Source organism: Saccopteryx leptura, chromosome 1 (assembly GCF_036850995.1).
Source record: "Saccopteryx leptura isolate mSacLep1 chromosome 1, mSacLep1_pri_phased_curated, whole genome shotgun sequence".
NCBI lineage: Eukaryota > Metazoa > Chordata > Mammalia > Chiroptera > Emballonuridae > Saccopteryx > Saccopteryx leptura.
This window is the reverse complement of record NC_089503.1, coordinates 102,940,213-102,958,863: the sequence shown is the minus strand read 5'-3', so window position 1 is coordinate 102,958,863 and position 18,651 is coordinate 102,940,213. Positions and strand designations below refer to the sequence as shown.

General features: G+C 39.1%; 2 protein-coding genes across 2 annotated transcripts; one reads left to right on the top strand and one right to left on the bottom strand.

Moving 5' to 3' along the window:
* Positions 1-492: 492 nt before the first annotated feature.
* Positions 493-765, bottom strand: C1H11orf71 (chromosome 1 C11orf71 homolog). Its single transcript, XM_066360112.1, has one exon. The coding sequence runs from the start codon at positions 763-765 to the stop codon at positions 493-495; it is 273 nt and encodes a 90-aa protein (XP_066216209.1).
* Positions 761-17,400, top strand: RBM7 (RNA binding motif protein 7). The gene is made up of 5 exons (XM_066372784.1): positions 761-1,169; positions 2,950-3,112; positions 3,743-3,830; positions 7,896-7,986; positions 16,411-17,400. Exons 1-5 carry the CDS (start codon positions 1,074-1,076, stop codon positions 16,771-16,773), a joined length of 801 nt encoding a protein of 266 aa, XP_066228881.1. The 5' UTR covers positions 761-1,073; the 3' UTR covers positions 16,774-17,400.
* Positions 17,401-18,651: the final 1,251 nt, after the last annotated feature.

Below are 18,651 nucleotides of genomic sequence, written 5' to 3'. Positions count from 1 at the left end.
TGAGGACCACTCCCTGGAGCTTCTCAGGTGCTAAAAATAGCTCCATTACAAAGCATTCACCCAAAACGGAAAGAAGTAAGAAATAAAGATAAATAAACACTGCTGTGCACTGCACATAGCTCAGTTGTTGGAGCTATGGTTGCGGTTCGCCAAGGTTCCTCCCCATTTGCCAAGGTTGCGGTTCCCGTTGGGGCACATACAAGAAACCAACCAATTTAATGCATAAATAAGGGAGTCTATGGCCAAACCACCCTGAAGAGCACCGGATCTGGTCTGATCTCGGAAGCTAAGCAGGGTCGGGCCTGGTTAGTACTTGGATGGGAGAATTCATAAATGAGGGAAACAACAACACATCTCTCTCTCTCAGGAAAAAAAAAAAAATCCATGAATGAAAACTAAATAAAGTCAGACGGACTACAGCGAGAATGCATTTTAGAAAGGCCTTGTTCACAAGGGGAGGGCGCGGGTTCTCCCAGGAGGCCAGCACGCCTCTCAGGTGCGGATCGTACACGCGGGCCTCCGGTACGGCGAGAATCTCGGGGGCCGGCTCCGCCTCCGCCCGCCATGGCCTCTCCCGTCCACACCGCGCGCTGGGCTCCAGCCGACACCTGCTGCCCGGCAGCCCTCCGACCTGGCCACGAGGAAGCTGTCCCCAGACACCATCGCCAACGCTGCGACTGGCGGGATCCGGGCGCTGTGGAAAGGGCGGCAGGTCACCCCGCCGCCTTGATCGCCGGCGCACAGGCGCACATAGTTGAGAGCCATCTTCAAACACCGGCCGCGCTGGTTGTCCTACGTCCTTCGGTCAAAGTAGCCCCGCCCCCGCGGCTCCACGGGTCAGTCTAGCCCGCTTCGGACACCGACAACGACTACAACACAAGCCATGAGAGGGGCCTCAGCATTTAAGCAGCATTCTCCTCGCGAGCATGCGCAGCTGACGCCGACCGAGGCCGAGCGTGTTTGACGTTTACGTCACTGACGCCCGGGAACGTAAGGACGTCAATTTCTGAGACTGCGCAGTGGGTGCGTCGACGACGACCCTTCGGCCTTTTAAGGGAGGGGGCGACGCTGCGATGGGGGCGGCGGTGGCGGAAGCAGATCGAACTCTGTTTGTGGGCAACCTGGAAACTAAAGTGACAGAGGAGCTTCTTTTCGAGCTTTTCCACCAGGTAAGCGGCTGCGTCCTTCCTTTCCCTTTCATGCTCCACTTGCGCAGGGCCTGGCCCAATGGCTGTACCCGCGTGCAAGCGTGGTTGTCCTTCCGGGCGCCCTACAGGTGGGCCTTCGGGCTTGGAGGGCTAAGATGGGCGGTCCTCATTCCCAGATAAAGATGTGGGGGTCTTAAAGGATAGAATACATGTGGGTTCTCTCTTGAGCAGTTCTTTTCTTTCTTTGTTTTCCTTTCACTTCTTTTCTTTCTCTTGATTTGAGAGAGATAGTGATTTGTTGTTCCACTTATTCATGCATTCATTGGTTGATTCTTGTATGTGACCCAGGACACATCCCTCAACCTTGACCTATTGGGAGGCTCTAACTAGCTGAGCTACCCAGGCAGGGCCTGTAATTTTTTTTTAATTAATTTTTAAATTAAAGTTGACATCCAGTACGTAATGTATTAGTCACAGGTGTACAACATAGTGATCACACATTTATATAGAGCAGTTTTTCTGTTTTTTTGGGGGGAGATAGAAATAAGACAGCGAGAGAGAGAAACATCAACTCATAGTTGTGGCACTTGAGTTGTTCATTGATTGCTTCTCAGAGGTGCCTGAGGGTGGGGTAGGGGGGCCCTCCAGCCTAGCCAGTAACCCCTTGCTCAAGCTGGCGACCTTGGGCTTCAAGCCAGTGACTTTGGGGCCATGTCTCTGATCCCACACTCAAGTCTGTGGCCTCAGGGTTTCGAACATGGGTCCTCAGCGTCCTAGGCAGATGCTCTATCCATGTACCATCACTTGGTCAGGCAAGCAATGTTGTTTTTTTTTTTCCTGTTTCTCCCTGTCTCCCCCTTGGATACTTTGTCTTTGGTTTGTCTGACAAGTTATGTTTCAGTTCCCTTGTCAGTATTTTCCACTTAAGTTTCTTATTAAATTACAGTGTTAAGGTATTTAATATAGGCCCTAACCGGTTTGCTCAGTGGATAGAGCCTCACTCACCATGCAGCGTCCTGTGTTCACTTCCTATGAGGGCACACAAGAGAAGCGAACATCTGCTTCTCTTCCCTTGAACATCTGCTTCTCTCCCCCCTTCCTCTCCCCCTTTGCTCTCTATTCCCCTCAGCCACCTAGGGCTCAGCTTCAGCCCTGTGTTGATGGGTTGGTCTGAGCATGGGCTTCAGGCACTAAAAACAGCTTGATTGATTGAGCATCGGCCCCAGATAGGGTTGCCTGGTGGATCCTGGTCTGATACACACAGGAGTCTGTCTCACTGTCTCCTTTCCTCTCACTTTAAATAAATAAGATATTTAAAATAGACTCACACTCAGTAGAAAAGTAACATTGTGGTGTTTCTGTAGTGAATCTATTAAAGTGAGTTAAAAATTACCAGTATCTTGTTTCCTCCAATTCCGTCCTCCAATGGCTGGTAAATTTAATTAATCCATACCTTAGTGAATTTTTGGTCCAAGAAAACCATTCTTGATAAACATTAATTTCTGTGGAGGGGGAAAATAATGGGTGTTGGTCACCTCATTAAGGTCATAAAGTGCTGAGAAATGTAAATTCAATGATTTCGTTCTAGTTCCTTATGGGCTTCCTTCCCCCAAGTAAATTAATCTGATCTTCAGTTATATCTGTAGGATCTTTATTCTAATCTAGATGAAAATCCTTGTGTATCTGTTTGTTAGATTGCCTAATTACATTTTTTGTTTGTTTGATTTTAAACTTTGTAAAATTTGAGTCTTTTTCTGAATTTGCCTTATTTAAATTGTAAACTTTTCTTTTTTATTTTTAGGCTGGGCCAGTAATAAAAGTGAAAATTCCAAAAGATAAGGATGGTAAACCAAAGCAGTTTGCATTTGTGAATTTCAAACATGAAGTATCTGTTCCTTATGCAATGAATCTGCTTAATGGAATCAAACTTTTTGGAAAGCCCATTAAAATTCAGTTTAGATCAGGTAACTCACTATTCAGTGGTGTTATTTGGGGAGAGGGATTATTTGCTGCTTTGTTTTTTGTTTTTAATTTTATTCAGTATTAAAGAACCTTTCTTGGATGAAAATACTTTTAGCATTGTGAATAGTGAATAGTATCCCTGAAAATGGGTAACATTGACAACATGGATATCAAAAGTTGTCATTTTAAAACTGAATTTGAAATTTCATTTTGGGTTAGTGAAAAGAACAGAAACTTTATTGTTAGAAAGACTTGGGTTTGGGTCCAAGCTCTGAAAGGAGCAAGAATACTTTTCCTGGCTGCTTTGTAATTTACTTTAGTAAGTTTTGATTCTTGATTTTGTGAGGATGAAACTTGGCATGCGTCCAGTCTTATAATTTAGTGTATCAGTATATTGTGAATAGAGTGGATATCTGTACATATTACCTTATTTGGGATTGTTTGTTTCAGCTATGTCTGTTGTTAGATAGACACTTAGAATTTTCACTCTGATGAAACTGTAAAGCAGTGTACTAAAATCTGAGGTTTTCTCCTGTCACCTATGTCTACCTTTCTGGAATTATTTGGGGTGGGGGAGATAAAATTTCAAATTAAATTTTCTGTCAAGAATTTCTCAAATTATTTTATTTTAGGGAGTAGCCATGCCTCACAGGATGGTAGTTTGTCATATTCCCAGCATCATGTTGGAAATGCAAGCCCTACCTCCACATCTCCTAGCAGGTAATATTTCTCACCTATTGTTAAAGTCATTTATCAGGAATTTTCTTAAGTAGTGATCTCAGAATACACAGTGAGTGTTTGTTCTTTTTTTAATGCTCCTACCTTTTTATTCTTCTGAAATGTTATTTGCTAAATTGAATTACAGTTATTTACATATCTATTCTACAGGGACTGTAGAGGTATGTATTACAACTATGCCTAAATACATGAAAATAAATGTTTGTATTTAGCATCCTTAAAATAGATACATATGTAACTATTTATGTTCATTTATGAAGAGATACCCACACCCACATATACATGTATATAACTGAAACAATTTCACAAAACATTACTTATCCTTATTGCAATTATTCAATTTCCGTTTTCTTTTCATCTTTTAAAATTAAATTTGTTTATGACCACTAATGGCTACTTGCAATTTAAAAATATGTGGTAGTAAACATGCTACTGGACTAAGGGTTCGTAGAATTTGATTCTGGATCTGCCTGTACTAGTTGTGTAATCTTGACAAGTCTCATTTCTCTGGTCCTTCCTTGTAAGAAAAAAGTGAATTAAATTATTTCTAAAAGCTCTTCCAGCTTCTGAGGGTTGGAAAATGTGCCATATTTATTTTTACTTAAATAATTTTATTTGCTTTTGGGAGGCTGACATTTTACCAGGAGCAGTTTTTTTTCCTGGTATATCCATAGAAGTGTTTATCCGTCATAGTGGGTTTCATTCAAGAAAGTTACAAATACCTGTCACGTGTCACATTTACTAAGTTCTTTGCATTTATGATGTCGTTTGTTCCTCATAGCAGTCTTGTGAGGTAGCGAGTGTTATTGTCTCTCCTTTGTATGTGAAGAAAATGAGAATGGGAGGTTAAGTTTCTCTATCCTGAAGTTGCAGGCAGGTTCAAACCCAGGCAGTGTAATTAAGCTCAGCCACTGTGATGTGCTGCCTAGTGGAACTTAATGTCTAGGTGAAGACACATATGTATTCTGTATTACTTGTTTAATTTATATTGTTAGTTCTCTATTAAAGGAATAGAAAGTGCTTGGAGAAGTTTGTAACAAGGCGAGAGGATATAAATGGAAGAGGACCTGAAAGAGAACTATTCACCTGAGTCATAATGAATGAGAAATGGAGAGTAGTAGATGACACTGCCCAAGTAGACAGAAGCTAGGTGTCACAGGGCCTTTTTTATAGTCTGTGATTTGGATTTTGGGATTTTACCTTCTCAACTGTAGGGGAATATTGAACTGTTTTCTGTAGGGTAATAAGAGGAACAGTTTGTATTTTAGAGTTGTTTGGTTGCAATGGGAGAATGGATTGGAGGAGCAAAAGTGAAAATAGACCAATTAGGAAGCTATTGATAACAAGGTATTGGTATTAGTAACAAGATAGGGAAGTTATTGGGATGAGGTTGATGGTTAGGGTTAGGGTGGTGCCAGGAGCTGCAGAGAAGTGGGTGGATAAGAAGATACTGGAATGGAACACTGTAAGGATGCAGTAGTGTGAAAAAGGTACCCTCTTAGCACCCTTTTCTTGCCCTCTAAAATTGTGTTTAGATACTCCTCAACTCAGTTGGAATTCAAATTATCTGTACCCACTTTTATAGAAACTTCAAAGGTATTTTAGGTGGAGGAAACACCAGCTAAATCACCCTTAGAATTTCTTGGGAAAAAGATATTAAGTACTTTAGATTTAATCAAAGACTAGAGTGTATGTTATTTTTATACTCTTGTTATAAGTAAAATTATATTTTTTTACCCCCTTGTACAAATATGTAACTGATTTAAGGAAACTCAAAAAGATCTAAACTGTAAGACAAATCAGTTGGTGACTTGATTTTAAAGGCATGTTTTAAAATACTGTTACTGTAATTTATAATGTTTTCTAAGTGAGTTTTTCTGTAGAGCAGGTTATCTCTTCAGAAAGTGAAGAATAAAATACAAGTCCTTAAAACTCTATTTATGCTAAAACTCTATGTTATAGAACTCTTTATTCCTTACTCCCCAAAACCTGTTTCTCTGTCCTGTCTCAGCATATGTCTACTTAATTGTTCAGGCTAAGTGTCTACATTTTTAAAAAAGTCTATTCTGTTTCCCTCGTCTGTCATATCTGATTGATCAGATCCTTTTCATTTTATTTGGGGTTTTTTTTTAATTTTAGTTTGCCATCTAGGCCTTTTGCACTGGACCAGGGATTGACAAGTTATTATTTATTTATCTATCCTTATTTTTGTTTTAATTTTAATTTATTTATGGTAGTTTTATTTAGATAATTAAATTTAACAGGGTGACATTAGTCAACTAGAGTACATAGATTTAGAGAAAACATCTTTACATCATTTGGACAGTCGATTATGTTGTGTGCCCATCACCCAAAGTCAAATTATCCTCCATCACCTTATATTTGTTTCTCTTTATGCCCCTCCCCCATCTATCCATTTTTTGAAATTAAATTTAATGGATTACATTGGTCAATAAGAGTAGATAGGTTTCAGGTGAACATCTCTATAGCATTTGAACTGTTGATTGCATTGTGTGCCCATTATTATCCAAAGTCAGAACATTTTCTGTCACCATCTCTTTGTCTCTATTTACTTCCCTCCCCCAGGTAACCACTTCACTTTTTATCTATGTTCATGAGTCTCAGTTTTATATCCCATCTATGTGGGATATATAATATATTTGTCTCTCTTTACTCTCCTTCCCCCTACACCTTCTCCTTGGTAACCACTTCACTTTTGTCTATGTCCATGAGCCATTTTTATATTCCACCTATGTGTGAAATCATACTGTTCTTAGCTTTTTCTGATTTACTTATTTCACTTAGTATAATGTTCTCAAGGTCCAGCCATGTTGTCGTAAATGGCACTATATTATCATTTCTTATGGCCGAGTAGTTTCCATTGTATGTATATATTATTATTATATATATTATATATATATACCACAATATATATATATATATATATATGCACACCACAATAATATATATATACACACACCACATTTTTATCCAATCCTCTGTTGAGGGACACTCTGGTTGTTCCCATGTCTTGGCTACCATGAATAATGCTACGAAGAACATGGGGGGTGCATGTGTCTTTGTGTTCCAATGTTTTTGAGTTTTTTGGGTGATACTCAGTATAGGGATTGCTGGGTCCTATAGTAATTCTATTCTTAACTTTAACTTTTTGAGGAACTACCATACATTTTTTTTTTTTTTTTGCATTTTTTTGAAGCTGGAAACGGGGAGTCAGTCAGACAGACTCCCGCATGTGCCCGACCGGGATCCACCCGGCATGCCCACCAGGGGGCGATGCTCTGCCCATCTGGGGCATCGCTCTGTTGCATCCAGAGCCATCCTAGCGCCTGAGGCAGAGGCCACAGAGCCATCCTCAGCACCCGGGCCATCTTTGCTCCAATGGAGCCTCGGCTGCGGGAGGGGAAGAGAGAGACAGAGAGGAAGGAGAGGGGGAGGGGTGGAGAAGCAGATGGGCGCTTCTCCTGTGTGCCCTGGCTGGGAATCGAACCCGGGACTCCTGCACGCCAGGCCGACGCTCTACCACTGAGCCAACCAGACAGGGCTTGTTTTTCTCTTGTTTTTTTTAGCATGTCATATAGTTTCTTACTCTGCTGTTGTAGTGCTACATAGATAAACAGAAGCAGAAGAGTGTGCAGTGTTCCAATAAAACTTTGTTTACAAAAAGTTATTTGACCCACAGGGTATAGTTTGCTCACACCTCTACTAGTCATTTCCTCAGCTGGTATGTTCTTCTAGGTAACCTTGTTATTCAGCTCTTATTTCACTTGTCTGTTTAGAAAGGCTGTACCTGACCAGCCAAGCAGAAGTAGGAACCCCTGTCTCTCTCACCTCTGCTTACTCTTGGATCATTCAATGTATCACTTAGAACTGTGTGAAGCTGTCTTACTGTCTAAATCTTTACCCCAGCTCCCTGAGAGCAGATAACCTTATTTGTCCCTACCTTTGGGAGCTCTGTTTGCCTCATTAGTATTTAGTAAATTCTTGTTGAATAATTATATGTTGGTTTTCTTTTTTTTTTTTTTGCAGGTATGAAAGGACAGTGGATAACATGACTCCATCAGCACAGATAATTCAGAGATCTTTCTCTTCTCCAGAAAATTTTCAGAGACAAGCAGTGGTAGGTTGATTCACTTTGAGTTGCTGGAAAAAAAAGAGATCATACCAAGCGTTCAGATAATTTTTTTTAATTTAATTTATTGGGGTGACACTGGTTAATAAAACTATATAAGTTCCAGGTATACAGTTCTGTAACATATTGTCTGTGTCTGTATATTGTATTGTGTGTTCACCACCCCAACTCAAATCTCCTTCCATCACCATTTATCCCCTTTATATCCTCTTTATCTTAGTTTAACCCCTTTTTTTACCCAGTCCGCCAACCCCTCTCCCTTCTGACCACTGTCAGTCTGTTCTCTGTATCTATGAGTCTATTTCTATTTTGTTTGTTTATTTTGTTCATTAGATTTCACATATAAGTGAAATCATATGGTATTTTTCTTTTTATGACTGGCTTGTTTCACTTAGCATAATACTCTCTAGGTCCATCTATGCTGTTACAAAATGTAAGATTTCCTTTTTTATAGCTGAGTAATGTTCCATTATATAAATATACCATAACCTTTTAATCCACTCATTTACTGATGGGCACTTGGGCAGCTTCCAAATCTGGGCTATTGTGAATAACTCAGTGAACACAGGGGTGCATGTGTTCTTTCAAATCAGTGTTTCAGGTTTCTTTGGATCTATTCCCAGAAGTGAAATTGCTGCTGGATCATAAGGCAGTTCCATTTAATTTTTTTTTTTTTTTTTTAGTGAGATAGAGACAGACAAGAAGGGAGAGCAATGAGTAGCATCAACTCATAGTTGCTTCTCATACGTGCCTTGACCAGGAGGCTCCAGCCGAGCTAGTGACCCCTTGCTCAAACTAGTGACCTTGAGCTCCAGACAGTTATCTTAGACCTCAAGCCAGCGACCATAGGATCATGTCTACAATCCCACACTTAAGGTGGCAACCTGTACTCAAGCTGAATGAGCCAGTGCTTGGCGACCTTGAGTTTCAAACCTGGGTCCTCAGTTTCCCAGGTCTATACTCTGTCCACTGCACCATCACCTGGTCATGCTCATTTTTAATTTTCTGAGGAAACTATACTGTTTTCCACAAGCCTGCACTAGTCTAGGCTAGGACTTCCAGTACTGTGTTGCATAAGAGTGGTGAAAGTAGACATCCCTGTCTTGTTCATGATTTTCAGGGAAAGCTTTTAGTTTTTTCTGTGTATGGTATATGGCCTTTATTATGTTGAGATATGTTCTCTCCATTCCCCTATTACTGAGAGTTGTTTTTTTTTATCATAAATGGTGTTAGGTTTTGTCAAATGCCTTTTCTGCAACTAGCGATATGATCATACGATTTTTGGTTTGTTTGTGTTTTGTATTTTTCCAAAGTTAGAAGCGGGAGGCAGACTCCTGCATGTGTCCGACTGGGATCCACCTGGCATGCACACCAGGGAGGCGGTGCCCATCTGGGGTGTTGCTCTGTTGCGGCCAGAGCCATGCTAGCGCCTGAGGCAGAGGCCATGGAGCCGTACTCAGCGCCTGGGCCACTTTGCTCCATTGGAGCCTTGGCAGCGGGAGGGAAAGAGACAGACAGAAAGGAAGGAGAGGGGGAAGGGTAGAGAAGCAGATGGACACTTCTTCTGGATGCCCTGACCAGGAATCAAACCCAGGACTTCCACACGCTGGGCCAAAGCTCTACCACTGAGCCAACCAGCCAGGGCCGGTCATCTGGTTTTTATCCTTCATTTTGTTTGAGTGGTAGATCATGTTGATTTGCGAATACTGTACCAACCTTCCATTCCTGGAGTCGATCTTACTTGATTTGTATGATTTTTTTAAGTGAGAGGAGGGGAAATAGTGAAGCACACTCCCACATGCACTTCAACTGGGATCTCCCTGGCAACCCCTGTCTGGGGCCAGTGCTCGGACCACCTGAGTTATCCTTAACCCCCTGGGGTTGCAGCTTGATTCCGTTGAGCCGCTGGCTGTGGGAGGGGAAGAGGGAAAGGAGGAGGAGGTGGAGGGGGGAGAGAAGCAGATGGTCACTTCTCATGTGTGCCCTGACTGGGAGTTGAACCCAGGATATCCATATGCTGGGCTGACACTCTATCCATTGAGCCAACCGGCCAGGGCCTGTATGATTTTTTAAATGTATGTTTTGCTAAAATTCTGCTGAGAATTTTTGCATTTTGATCATCAGGGATATTGACTTATAATTTTCTTTTTTATTTTTTAGAGAGGGAAAGGGAGGGATAGATGGGGACAGATAAGAAGGGAGAGAGATGAGAAGGATCAGCTCAAAGTTGTGGCACCTTAGTTGTTCATTGATTGCTTCTCATGTGTGCCTTGACTGCGGGGCTCTAGCCAACCAAGCCAGTGACCCCTTGCTCAAACCAGCCATCTTTGGACTCAAGCCTGCAACCATGGAGTCATGTCTGTGATCCCACGCTCAAACCGGTGACCCCTGGCTCAAGCTGGTGAGCCTGCCCTCAAGCCAGCGACCTTGAGGTTTTGAACCTTGGTCCTTAGTGTCCCTGGTCGAATTTCTATCCACTGCGCCACCACCTGGTCAGGTGGCTTATAATTTTCTTTCTTTGTACTGTCATCTGTTTTAGGAATTAGGATAATGCCATTGGCCTTGTGAATGAGTTGGGGAGTCTTTACTTCTCTTGAACTTTTTGGAATAGTTTGAGAAGGATAGGTGTTTGTTCTGTGAATGTTTGGTAAGACGCACCTGTGAAGCCATCCAGTCTAAGACTTTTGTTTGTTGGGAGTTTTTTGATTACATCTTCAATTTCACTAGTTGTGACCTATCTCCAGATTCTCTGATTCTCCCTGATTCAGTTTTGGAGATTGTATATTTCTGTGAATTTATCCATTTTGTCCAGACTGTCCAATTTTTTGGCATGTAGTTCATAATATTTTCTTCCAATGCTTTACTTTTCTTTCACTTCTGACTTTATTTATGTGAATCCTCTCTGTTTCTTGATGAGTCTGGTTAAAGGTTTATCAATCTTGTTTATCTTTTCAAAGAACCAGCTCTTGGTTTCACTGATATTTTATATTGTTTTTTTCAGCCTTTATGTCATTTATTTCCTCTCTGATCTTTATTATTTCCTTTCTTCTGCTCACTTGAGGTTTTGTTTGTTCTCTTTCTGGTTAAGTATAAAGTAAGGTTTTTTTACTTGAGAGTTTTCCTATTTTGTTTAAACTTATTTTTTTTTATTTTAAAGAGAAGAAGAGAGACATTGATTTGTTGTTCCACTTACTTATGCATGTATTGGTTGAATCTTGTATGTGATCTAACTGGGGATCAAATCCACAATCTTGGCATATGGGGACCATCTTATAGTTGAACGAACTGAGCTACCTGGCCAGGGCTAAAGTTTTCTTGCTTTTTGATGTAGGCCTGTAATGCTATAAATTTCCCTCTTATGACTGCTTTTGCTGTGTCCCATAGATTTTGGGTTGTGGTATGCTGATTTCCGTTTGTTGCAGGGTATCTTTTGATTTCTTCCTTGATCTTCAAGGGAGTCCATTCATTGTTTAGTAACATGTTATTTAGCCTTCATGTCTTTGTGTGTTTTTCTTTGTTTTGTCCTTTTTTTCTTTCCTTGTGATTGATTTCTACTTTCATACCATTGTGGTCAGAGAAGATGCTTAATATGATTTCAGTCTTTTTAAATTTATCAAGACTTGTTTATTGGCCTAACATGTGATCTGTCCTAGAAAATGTTCCATGTACTCTTTTTTTTTAATTTTTTATTTTTATTCATTTTAGAGAGGAGAGAGAGGGAGTCAGAGATGGAGAGAGAGAGAGAGAGAGAGAGAGAGAGAGAGAGAGAGAGACAGGGGGGAGGAGCTGGAAGCATCAACTCCCATATGTGCCTTGACCAGGCAAGCCCAGGGTTTCGAACTGGCGACCTCAGCATTTCCAGGTCGACGCTTTATGCACTGCGCCACCACAGGTCAGGCCCATGTACTCTTGAAAAGAATGTATATTCTGTTGTTTGGGGTGAAATGCTCTGAAGATACTCATTAAATTCGTCTGATCTTGTGTGTCTTTTAAGGCTACTATTTCCTTATTGATTTTCTGTCTGGAAGATCTGTCCGTGGATGTCAATGGGGTGTTAAAATCCCCTACTATTACTTTACTACTGTCGGTCTCTCCCTTTATGTCCATAAACTTTTGCTTTATACATTTAGATGCCCCTATGTTGGGTGCATAAGTGTTTACCAGGATTATCTCCTGCTGTTGGATTGCTCCCCTTATCATTTTGTAGTATCCTTCATTGATAGAACTGCATTTCACACTTGTAATTTTTTTCAACAGTTGTTTTTGTGTATATGTGTCTGTCTGTCTTGTTTCAAATACCAGAAATCTGTTCTCTATTCTTGCAACCCTATGCTAGGTGATTTTTTTTTATTATATACTCTCTTTAGTACATAATGTTAAAACTGTAATATACTGAAGTCTTCTAAACTAGTTGTCTCTTGAACGTCCCATTTTTTCCTATAATAACATTCCGTAGGAGTAGGCTTACCATCATAGGCATATTTTACTAGTTCATCTCTTTTCTCTCAGTTATCAATCCTTCATTCTTTTATCCTTACATTCATTTCTTTATATTTGCCCAAATCACAATCTTAGTTTGTTGTCCCTAGACTTCTGAATTTCACAGGTCTGCAAAATATAACAGTGAAAGAAGTAAAACTGGTAGACTGTATAAAGGGATATCAACTTTTATATACATATTATTTATTTGTTTCATTTTGCTGTAGGTGATTTAAAAAATTATCATTGCCTAATGTCTGTCCACAAGTAGAATTTGGGAACCACTGATCTAATCAGTATTTGTTCCCATTTTATCCTAATTCATCTCACACACCATTTCTACTTTAATAGCTGCCAAGTTTGTATTTATGATTTTTTTTGGTGTGTTTTGTTTGAAAATGGAAGTAGGAAATGGAATTTATGGGTCTATATTTGAAAATATATCAGTTAATTTTTATAAATTTTTATTGATACCCATTTGGGGCTCATGGAAGGTTCTGTCTCAAAAATTTTGACAGCACAGCCAGTATTACACACACAAGACAAACTCAGGTTCTATGCCAAACAGAAGAGCATTCGACATGTACTCCAACATTACATTCTCTACACTGCTTGTGCACATTTGTGCCACATACAGCACATTTCCTTTGCTTTCCTTCACAGCTCCTTTCCAATGCATGTCCACTTGGATCAAATCTAACACCTTCAGGTACACGGCTTCTCCTTGTCACGCTTGAACTGGGTCTTCCGGTGACTTTAGAATTGGATAATGAGTCTTTCTTCATATATGTTTTTGCAGTGTTGCGTCTGAAGTCTAATAATGAGATGCTTTCATTTGAAGCATTATAGAGAGCATGGGCGTTAACAACAGCAACATCAATGGCATGTGTAAAAAGAGGAAAATAACACTTCTCACCTCTAAATTTGATGCGATACATTTTGACATTCCAGTCCAATTTGTCAACACCACCCATATATTTGTTATATTGCCCCACAATGTGTGGTCTATCCACTCGACATTCTTTCTTTTCTTTCTTAGAATATTTTTTCACTTTTTCTAAACATAGTACTCCTAAATAATTTGACATAACTTTGACACAGTTATTGTCTTTCCAAATCAATGCACAAGTGTCATTATTTTTATAACAGTAATCATATGATCCACATTGGTTTTTTTTCATAATGCTATCAGATTTCAAGGGACACTTACTCATTCTATTATACCATGCTGTTCCTTTTGCCTTTATATTACATTCTTTCGATCTCAATAATAATTCAAAGCTGGTAAAGAAGTTATCGAAAAATCCTTCATATTCTGATGGATACTGCAGAAAAGAAGTCATCTTCATTATTACAGAGGCTCCCACACCACTCACAACTTGTTGTTCTTCACAGTTTCCTTCACAAATATCCATTTGAAAACAATACCCGATTCAGAGCAGCACATGGCCCACTGTTTGAAACCAAACCTGATTGGCTTTCCTCTTATAAATTGTTTCAAGAAGTGCTGTCCATAATATCTTACCATTTGCTCATCGACTGAAAGCTTTTGAGCAAATATTCCGAACTCTTTAAAATTTGAATTCAATTTGTCAATCAGAGGCCGAATTTTAAAGTTTATCTTTCTTTTCCATGGCAACTATGGAACTATTGTTGTTGAAATGCAAGTTTCTTTTTATTTATAAAAACCTATGCTTTGGCATACAGTTTCTAACACAGGTAAGATTCATATCGTCATCCTCACACCAGTATAATTGTTCCTGTGGTAAGAAATGGTATCCAGATAACAAAAATATTCCAACAAACTTTCTAAGGCAGTTTGTTGAAAGGTCGAAATTATGTCTGTTGTTTTGTTTCGCATACATTATACTTTGGGTTACTATGTAGCTTAGCAAATCTTCATCAGAAAATTCTTCAAATATGTCAACAGGTGATTTAGTTTTCAAATGTTGAGTCATTTTTTATTTCAAGGCAGATACATTATCTTTCTGTAATATACTGCTGCAAAACTTTTTGTCCTACTTTTTCCAGCTACTTTTTGGCAACACTACGTTTTGTTTTTTGTATAGATGATGGAATGTCTTCTAAGGCACTAGAATGTACTTCTAAGTGACCAGGAAAATACTGAGAGAGTGTCTTCTAATATATTTTCATCAAGTTCTTCACAATCTGATACTGCATCCACTTTATTGGGAGGCAGTTCAACTAATTCGATGGCTTCTTGTTCTACTTTGTCAAAAAGTTTGTCATTTCCGAGTAGTTCTATATCTCTAACACTAAGAAATTCTCTAGCAGCCATACTGCCCTGAAAACTGTGGAAGCAAAAAAAAACCAACTATAAATTACTCAAGTACCTAAATATTGTCATTTTAAACATAGAACATTTCATGGGCCCCAAAGGGGGAACCGCATATTTTATAGTTTACCTTTTATAATAGGTATTATATGGACTTAAATATTATTGTGCTGTCAACTAAAGGGATGTGTTAACAGTCTCACACACAAACCTGCCAAAAAAAAACCCCCAAAAAATTATAACCAAAAGTTCCATGGAAAACAATGTAAACGTTGGAACGCCATTTTACCCCAAAAGTTATACATTTTTACATTAAACACTTTTACAGGTTAGGCAATATTGAAACAAAATGCTCTTAAAAATTAGAAGGTATGTGTGTTTAAAAGAATGCGCATCTATTCACTATAACCATACTGTAAGTGAGAAATAAAAATTAAAATCCCCATGTAGGAACCACAGCAGTTAAAAATAACCATGTTTTGCTGATCTTCCTGGCAATTTATCTTTTCAATGTTTATAAAGTTTGAATTCTCTAGCTTACTTTTTAGGTACTTCGATTGTCTAATTCAAATAAATCTTTCTAGCCTTACTGTACATACACTGTTTATGAGAGCTATAACCTATTTCAGCTGGAATTTACTTGCTATTCTATGAACTCATTCAGTGTTTTCCTGTTATTTTTGTTTGTGCAATTTCTTTCCTGGCCTACTTCCTTCCTTCCCTTTTTTTTTTTTTTTGTATATTTTGTATTTTTCTGAAGTGAGAAGTGGGGAGGCTGAGAGACAGACTCCCACACGTGCCTGACTGGGACCCACCCGGAAAGCCCATTAGGGGGCGATACCCCATTGTAACTGGAGCCATTCTAGCATCTGAGGCGGAGGCCATGGAGCTATCCTCAGCGCCCAAGCCAACTTTGCTCCAGTGGAGCTTTGGCTGCAAGAGGGGAAGAGAGAGAGAGAAAGGAGAGGAGAAAGGATGGAAAAGTAAATGGATGCTTCTCCTGTGTGTCCTGACTGGGAATCAAACCCAGGACTTTCCACATGCCTGGTCAATGCTCTACCACTGAGCCAACTAGCCAGGGCCTTCCTTTCCTTACATATTTTTCTTTCATACTTTAAAAACTTTTTTTCATTGATTTGAGAAAGAGAGAGAAGGGAATGAGGCTAAAGAGAGAGAAGCATCAACTTGTTCCATTTAGTTGTACACGCATTGGTTGATTCTTGTATGTGCCTTCTTTGGGGATTGAACCTGTGCCCTTGGCATGCTGGAACGATGCTTTAGCACTGAATCACCTGGCCAGGACCTCCCTTCATAGTTTTGGTACTCAAATAACATGCCACTTTCATAAAGTCTTTCCTAAGATACTGAGCTTATGCTCTTTATATGTTCATCACACAGTGAATCACATTATAGTCTTTTGTATGATTTCTCTTTTCTAAGTTGTATTCTTGAATGCAAGGCGTAGTGGTTATATATAAGAATCTTATAGATGTACATTGGAATGAATGAAACTGTTATATTGTACTACTTTTAATTATGTTTAATTTAAGATCCATCTAGGCAAGAGTAGTTTTGCTTTCTTGCCATTATCTAGAAATATTTACAGTTAACATTTCCTTCTTTTCCTCTTCCCTCAGATGAACAGTGTTTTGAGACAGATGTCATATAGTGGGAAGTTTGGCTCACCACATCTTGATCAGTCAGGATTTTCCCCATCCGTTCAATCACACAGTCATACTTTTAACCAGTCTTCAAGTTCCCAGTGGCGTCAAGATACACCAGCATCACAGCGCAAAGCCAGACAGGCATCTCATCCCTATATGGCAGACAGACATTACACCCGTGAGCAGCGCTACTCCGACCACGGGTCTGACCATCATTACAGGGGAAACAGAGATGATTTCTTCCATGAAGACAGGAATCACGAGGGCTGGAGCCATGACCATGATAACAGAAGAGACAGTAGTAGAGCTGGAAAGTGGCATTCATCTCGGAACTAACAAGTATCAAAGGACAAGTATCAAAGGGACTGTTTTGTTAAAACTGTACAGAGCAGCTTTACAGTTGCCACATTTCTTTATAAAGATTTTAAAACCTATAGCCACAGTATAATACAGAAATGAGAATTAAGGTTCCAAATTTTACATGAATAACCTTTCACCTCAGGGTTTCATGAAAAGAAAAGGGTTTTATGCAAAAGAAAGTGCCAGAATCCCTAATCGTTTTAGATAGTTGAGGAAGGACTGTATTATGTGGAGTGGTTGTATTATAAAGCAGATATTTTAATTATATGTGATACATTGTGTTGCAAGAACCTGCTTGTTAGTGAATTACATTTTTGTGTATATAACAGAAAACATTCAAGTTCATAGTCTAAAATGCAATAATATTTTGTTAATAAATATGAAAATATAATTTCAGTGATTCATTTTACTAACACGTTGAGAAAGTTTATTGGTGAAGTTTGGGGATAAATCCTATTGTCTATCCTATTCATAGAGATTGTAAGCATAAGTCTTGCAACATGCTTTGTGAGTTTTGCCCTAATTGGACATACAAATGTAAATCTGCACAGGCTATTTTGTTCTAAAATTTTAAGAATTTCCTCACTAAATCATGTTTGACCATATATGTCTGAATTCATTCAAGTAGTTAAATATCTTTTTGTTTGAACATTTGAAAGAGTTTAGTCTTAAAAACATTCTGATTTAAAAATACTTAAATCTTGTTTAAAAAAAGTTTTATGTATCAAGATAATGTTCCTCTTTCATCATAGAACTTGTTTATAAAAATTTATTCCTTGAAATATTTGGATCCTTTTTAATAACTATAGCATTTGGTACTATGTGAGTTTTTAATATGTTGAAACCATAAAAGAGGGTGTGTCTTTTTTGTGTCTTATTTTTTTTATGAAACTAGAGACATTTTACAGAAAAAGTTAGCAACATACTTTTATTCAGTGATTGCCTGGTATTAAGACTCAGTTTTTTAGAGCATCTTAAAATACATTTCTTTTGAGAGAGGAAGGGTGAGGGGAAGAAAGAGAGAGAGAGAAAGAAGAAGAAGCATAAAGTAATTGTTCTACGCAGTTGTGCATCTGTTGATTGCTTCTCCTATGTGCCCTGACCCAGGCTTGAACTGGCAACCTTCAGGTCTAGCTGGTGCCCTCAGGATCTTGAACTAGAGACCTTGGTGCTCTGGCACACCACTCTCCATCCACTATGTCACAGGGCAGGGCTTAAAATACACCTTTTGTACCATAATTGAACTTAATGTTTTAGTGTCAGATTTTCACTGACACATGGATTCTAGTTTCAAGCACCGTAAACTAATCCCCCTGATCTCAAGGAGTTAATGTACATTCAAGGTTTGTTCCTAAATGCATGCCCTTTTTCTGTGTCTAGGTAACTGGAGCTATCCAACTCTACAGCATGGAGAGAATTAAGATCAAAAGTTTGTTTTCTTAAGTGGCTTAACAGAAGATTTCCAATGAGCCTGTTATTTTCAAGTATGTTATGTGAAATTTTCAGTAGCATTTGTGGATATTAACAAAGGTTGATACTGCTTTATTGTCACTTATATGTGGGTTAGAACCTTTCATGTTGATTCACAGGTGTCCTGGTTCAGAATAATCTTAATGGCTTTTGGGGCACCCTTGTAAGGTTTCAATGGATTCTTTTTTTTTTTTTTTTTTTTTTTACAGAGACAGAGAGAAGGATAGATAGGAACAGACAGACAGGAACAGAGAGAGATGAGAAGCATCAATCATTAGTTTTTCATTGCGCATTGCGACACCTTAGTTGTTCATTGATTGCTTTCTCATATGTGCCTTGACCGTGGGCCTTCAGCAGACCGAGTAACCCCTTGCTTGAGCCAGC

Bases quoted from the DNA above. Each gene is read 5' to 3' on its own strand.
- C1H11orf71 (XM_066360112.1), bottom strand. From the start codon at position 765: ATGGCTCTCAACTATGTGCGCCTGTGCGCCGGCGATCAAGGCGGCGGG.
- RBM7 (XM_066372784.1), top strand. From the start codon at position 1,074: ATGGGGGCGGCGGTGGCGGAAGCAGATCGAACTCTGTTTGTGGGCAAC. The intron at 3,113-3,742 runs GTAACTCACTAT...ATTTTATTTTAG, and splicing joins TAAAATTCAGTTTAGATCAG to GGAGTAGCCATGCCTCACAG. The intron at 7,987-16,410 runs GTAGGTTGATTC...CTCTTCCCTCAG, and splicing joins ATTTTCAGAGACAAGCAGTG to ATGAACAGTGTTTTGAGACA.